Source organism: Leucoraja erinacea, unplaced genomic scaffold, assembly GCF_028641065.1.
Source record: "Leucoraja erinacea ecotype New England unplaced genomic scaffold, Leri_hhj_1 Leri_198S, whole genome shotgun sequence".
Classification (NCBI taxonomy): domain Eukaryota; kingdom Metazoa; phylum Chordata; class Chondrichthyes; order Rajiformes; family Rajidae; genus Leucoraja; species Leucoraja erinaceus.
In genome coordinates, this window is record NW_026576099.1 from 54,150 (window position 1) to 60,000 (window position 5,851).

At 55.1% G+C, this 5,851-nt stretch overlaps 1 protein-coding gene across 1 annotated transcript in view; it reads right to left on the reverse strand.

Annotated features, from left to right (window-relative positions):
* Positions 1 to 605: 605 nt before the first annotated feature.
* LOC129716270 (zinc finger protein ubi-d4-like) overlaps positions 606 to 5,851 on the reverse strand; it is a 29,618-nt gene continuing 24,372 nt past the window's right edge. The window contains 4 exon segments of the mRNA XM_055666144.1: positions 606 to 731; positions 4,075 to 4,126; positions 4,128 to 4,157; positions 4,282 to 4,394. Of these exon segments, the coding sequence (XP_055522119.1) occupies positions 649 to 731; positions 4,075 to 4,126; positions 4,128 to 4,157; positions 4,282 to 4,394 (278 nt within the window). The 3' untranslated portion in view covers positions 606 to 648.

Consider the following 5,851-nt stretch of genomic DNA (forward strand, 5'->3'; position numbering starts at 1 on the left):
TCGTAGACACACACACACCTTACATCCTTGCACATGCACACTTGTACAAATGCACACACACTCGTAGACACATACACACACACACTTACATCCTTGCACACACACACTTGTACAAATGCACACACACACTTACAACTGTGCACACACACTCGTAGACACACACACACCCTTACATCCTTGCACATGCACACTTGTACAAATGCACACTTACAACTGTACACACTCGCACTCGTACAGACACATACACACACACACACTTACATCATTGCACATGCACGACACTTGTACAAACGCAAACACTTGTGCACGCTCACACTCATAGACACACACACACACACACACACTTACATCCATGCACTCGCTGCGCATGCACACCCGCTTGTACAAACGCACACTTACACCCGCACATACGTGGGCACGCACGCACACTCGCATCCATGCACACACAAGTAGATGGGCACACTGGCGCACGTTCACACTCAGGCACACACAAACACACACACACACGCGCACACACACACAAAGACCTACTTGGGGGGGAGGGGGGTGGGAAGTGAGGCAACTGCAGACAAAGTTCACAAGAGGGCTCCGCACTCCAGTCCCCCCCCTCCCCTCCTCGTCCAGTCCCGTCGCGGGCGGGCGGGTGAGTTAGGAGGGAGGAGGGTTTGGATTTTGGTAAATGGATGCCTTTTCCTTCAGGGTGTCCATACAGAGACGGCAGCTCCAGCTTCCTGCAAGCAAAGGCAGAGGGGGGGGTGGGGGTTACAACAAGGTGTACAGGCGTACAGTCACACCGCACGGACACAGGCCCTTCGGCCCAACTGGCCCATGCTGACCAACATGCCCCGTCTTCACCAGTCCCACCTGCCTGCGTTTGGCCCACATCCCTCTAAACCTGTCCTACCCATGTACCTGTTTAAAGTATCCATTCATAGAAACATAGACAATAGGTGCAGGAGTAGGCCATTTGGCCCTTCGAGCCTGCACCGCCATTCAATATGATCATGGCTGATCATCCAACTCAGTATCCCGTACCTGCCTTCTCTCCATACCCCCTGATCCCCTTGGCCACAAGGGCCACATCTAACTCCCTCTTAAATATAGCCAATGAACTGTGTGGCCTCAACTACCCTCTGTGGCAGAGAGTTCCAGAGATTCACCACTCTCTGTGTGAAAAAAGTTCTTCTCATCTCGGTTTTAAAGGATTCCCCCCTTATCCTTAAGCTATGACCCCTTGTCCTGGACTTCCCCAACATCGGGAACAATCTTCCTGCATCTAGCCTGACCAACCCCTTAAGAATTTTGTAAGTTTCAATAAGATCCCCCCTCAATCTCCTAAATTCTAGCGAGTACAAGCCGAGTCTATCCAGTCTTTCGTCATATGAAAGTCCTGACATCCCAGGAATCAGTCTGGTGAACCTTCTTGCCATAGAGGGAGTACAGAGAATGTACTTCATAAGACAGTCCTGACATTCCAGGAATTCAATACTGTCAACTATCCCCTTGGACAATTTGCTCCATACACCCACCACACTCTCTGTGAAAATACTATCCCATCAGATTCATAGCAATGCAAGAATTTCATTGTCCTATCTGGGGCACTTGACTTGACCTTCATAGGTTCTAGGAGCAGAATTAGGCCATTCGGCCCATCCAGTCCACTCTGCCATTCAATCATGGCTGATCTATCTCTCCCTCTCAACCCCATTCTCCTGCCTTCTCCCCATAACCCCTGACACCCGCACTAATCAAGATTCGCTCAGTCCACAATAACCAACCTGATCTCCCGGTGGCTCAGCACTTCAACTCCCCCTCCCATTCCGAATCCCACCTCTCTGTCCTGGGCCTCCTCCATGGCCAGAGTGAGCACCGCCGGAAAGTGGAGGAGCAGCACCTCATATTCCGCCTGGGCAGTCTGCACCCTAGCGGCATAAACATTGACTTCTCCAATTTCCGGTAGCCCTTGCTGTCTCCTCTGCTTCTCAGCTCTCCCTCAGCCCTCTGGCTCCTCCTCTTCCTTTCTTCTTCCCGTCACCCCCCCCCCCCCCCCCCCCCCCCCGCCCCTCCCCTACATCAGTCTGAAGAAGGGCCAAAACCCTGAAGGAAATAGTCAACGTTTCGGACCGAAACCCGGAAGGAAATAGGCAAAGTTTCGGGCCAAAACCCTGAAGGAAATAGTCAACGTTTCGGACCGAAACCCAGAAGGAAATAGGCAAAGTTTCGGGCCAAAACCCTGAAGGAAATAGGCAACGTTTCGGGCCGAAACCCGAAAGGGTTTCGGCCCGAAACGTTGCCTATTTCCTCCGCTCCATAGATGCTGCCGCACCCGCTGAGTTTCTCCAGCACTTTTGTCTACCTTCCAGAATCTATCAATCAGGTTACTATTAAAACATTCCCCTCTCACCTTAAACCCCATGTCCTCTGGTTCTTGGTTTCCCCCTCCTCTGGGTTAAAGACTCTGTGCACTCACCCCATCCATTTCCCCCTCATGGTCTTGTGCACCTGCAGCCTGCTCAACAGGCCCTTCGGCCCCACCAGCCAACCAGTCCCATCTACACTAGTCCCACCTGCCTGCGTTTGGGCCCGTATCCCTCCAAACCTGTCCTGCCCGGGTACCTGGCCAAGCGTCTCTTTGACATTGTGATAGTCCCAGCCTCAACCACCTCCTCTGGCAGCTCGTTCAACGCTCCCACCACCCTCTGTGTAAATAAGCACGGCACCTCTCCCCCAAACCCAGCTGAGGCTTATCGACAGGGGGGGGGGGGGGGGGGGGAGAGGGGGGAGGAGGAAGGGCATGGGGGGGAGAGGGGATGAGAGGGAGGGGGGAAGGGGGGAGAGGAAAAGATGGGCCGAATGGCCTACTGCACTTATTGTCTATTGTAAAGGGAGGGGGGAGGAGAGGGGGGGGGGGAAGGGGGGGAAGAGGGGAGGTGAGGGAGCGGGGAAGGGGGGGGGGAAGGGGGAGGGGGGGGGAGAAGAAGGTTGGGAAGGGGGGAGAGGGGGGGAAGGGGAGAGGGTGGAAGGGGGGAGGGGGGAAGGGGAGAAGGGGGGAAGGGTGGGAGGGGAGGGAGGAGGGGGAGAGGTGGGAGGGGGGAGAGGGGGAAGGGGGGGAGAGGGGGGAAGGGGGGAGAAGGGGGAAGGGGGAAGGGGAGAAGGGGAGAAGGAGGGAGGAGAGGGAGGAGGGGGGAGGGTGGGTGGGGAGGGGGAGGGGAGGAAGGGGAGAAAGGGGGAGAGGAAAAGATGGGCCGAATGGCCTACTGCACTTATTGTCTATTGTAAAGGGGGGGGGGAGGAGAGGGTGGGATGGGGGAAGAGGGGAGGTGAAGGAGCGGGGAGGGGGGGGAGGGGAAGGGGGAGGGGGGGGGAGAAGGTTGGGAGGGTGGGAGGGAAGGGGGAAGAGGGGAAGGAGGGAGGAGAGGGGGGAAGGGGGAAAGAGGGGAGGTGAGGGAGCGGGGAAAGGGGGGGAGAGGGGGAAGGGGGGGAGAAGGTTGGGAGGGTGGGAGGGAAAGGGGGGAGAAGGGGGGAGGAGGGGAGAAGGGGGGAGGGGGGAGGGAGGGGGGAGGGGGGGAGAGGGTGGGAGGTGAGGGAAGAGAGGGCGAAAGCAACCCTAACAAAAAATAAACAACTCAAAAAAAAACGGGGGAGGGTGGGAGGAGAGGGAGGAGGGGGAGAGGGTGGGAGGTGAGGGAAGAGGGGGGGAGGGGTGGGAGGAGGGGGAGAGGGTGGGAGGGGGGAGGAGGAGGGGGGAGGAGGGAGGGGGGGGGGGAGGGGAAGGGGAGGGAGGGAGGGAGGAGGGGGAGGGGAGGGGAGGGGGGAGGGGGGGAGGGAGGGGGGAGGGGAGGGAGGGTGGGAGGGGGGAAGGGGAAGGAAGAAGGGGGGAAGGGGGGAAGGGGAGAGGAAGGGGGGAAGGGGGGGACGGGAGGGAAATAAAGAAAAAAAAAAAAAAAAAAAAGAAAGAGAAAAATAAATTGGAAAAAAAAAAAACCCCAGGGAGAGGGATGGAGGGTGGGAGGGGGAAGGGGGGGGAGTGAAAGGGTCGGGAGGGTTGGGAGGGGTTGGGAGGGGCTTCCTCACCTTCGGGGGGCTCTGACATGGGTGGAGTGAGGCAGTACATGTGGTAACCACGGGTCACAGTCATCACAGAACAGGAGCTGGTCCTAGAGAAACCAAGAGCGTAGGTCAAACAGGTTCGACGCCCCCTCCTCACTCACCCCCCCCTCCCCCCCCCCCTCCCCCCCCCACCGCGGGGGGGGGCACCACCCCCAGGCCCGCCACACTCACGTCGTTCTCCGAGGTGCCGCACAGGTTGCAGCACTTGCACTCGATGCATTGCCACCGGTATGTCTTCACCGCAGCCATCATCACCGGCGTGAACTGGAGACAGGAGGGGTGTCCTGCCAAAAAACACCCGGGATTCAGATTCAGATTCAGATTCAGATTCAATTTTAATTGTCATTGTCAGTGTACAGTACAGAGACAACGAAATGCATTTAGCATCTCCCTTGAAGACCGACATAGCAAACGATTTGAATCAGGTAAGGGGATCGTTGCTATTTTTCCCATTCTAGGGCTTTAAGGGACATTGGTCAGGTAGCATTTGCAGTATTGCATACAGTTCTGGTCACTCCATTACAGGACTGATGTGGAGGCTTTGGGGAAGGTGCAGAGATGGTTAACCAGAATGGTTTAAAAACAAGGAACTGCAGATGCTAGTTTACAAAAAAAAGACACAAAATGCTGGAGTAACTCAGTGGGACAGACAGGCAGGGGTTTAGCGGCCAGCCGTTCACTTGCAGTCCCCTGCCCCCCACCTTCACCGCTCCCCCACCATTCTTCCCTCCCTCCCCCCCCCTCCCCCCTCCCCCCCCCCCCCCCAGTCTTTCACCCAGAGTAACATAGAAACACATTCAGCCCTTCGAGCCAGCACCTCCATTCATTGCGATCATGGCTGATCGTCCCCTATCAATAACCAGCGCCTGCCTTCTCCCCATATCCCTGCACCCCATGCTGGAGAAACTCAGCGGGTGCAGCAGCATCTATGGAGCGAAGGAAATGGGCAACGTTTCGGGCCGAAACCCTGAATGGAAATAGGCAACGTTTCGGGCCGAAACGTTGCCTATTTCCTTCCCTCCATAGATGCTGCTGCACCCGCTGTGTTTCTCCAGCATTTTTGTCTACTTAGGATTACATTAATAGCAGGTACAACCTAAATACGAGTCCAGTGTCACAATACACATTGAATATAGTAAAATGTTTAAAAGAAAAGAAACTCATATATAAAAAAAACAAAAAGAGAAAAACAGAAAAAAGGAAAAAACAAAATCCCCCTAAACTAGAAACACAGACAATAGGTGCAGGAGGAGGCCATTCGGCCCTTCGAGCCAGCACCATTCGCCATTCATTGCGATCATGGCTGATCGTCCCCAATCAATAACCCGTGCCTGCCTTCTCCCCATATCCCTTGACTCCACTAGCCCCTAGAGCTCTATCTAACTCTCTCTGAAATCCATCCAGTGACTTGGCCTCCACTGCCCTCTGTGGCAGGGAATTCCACAGATTCACACAACTCTCTGGGTGGAAAGGTTTTTTCTCACCTCAGTCTTAAATGGCCTCCCCTTTATTCTAAGACTGTGTGTGTGTGTGTGGCCCCTGGTTCTGGACTCGCCCAACATCGGGAACATTTTTCCTGCATCTAGCTTGTCCAGTCCTTTTATAATTTGATATGTTTCTATAAGATCCCCCCCCTCATCCTTCTAAACTCAAGTGGATACAAGCCTAGTCTTTTCAATCTTTCCTCATATGACAGTCCCGCCATCCCAGGAATCAATCTATTTGAGGCATTCCTTACCTT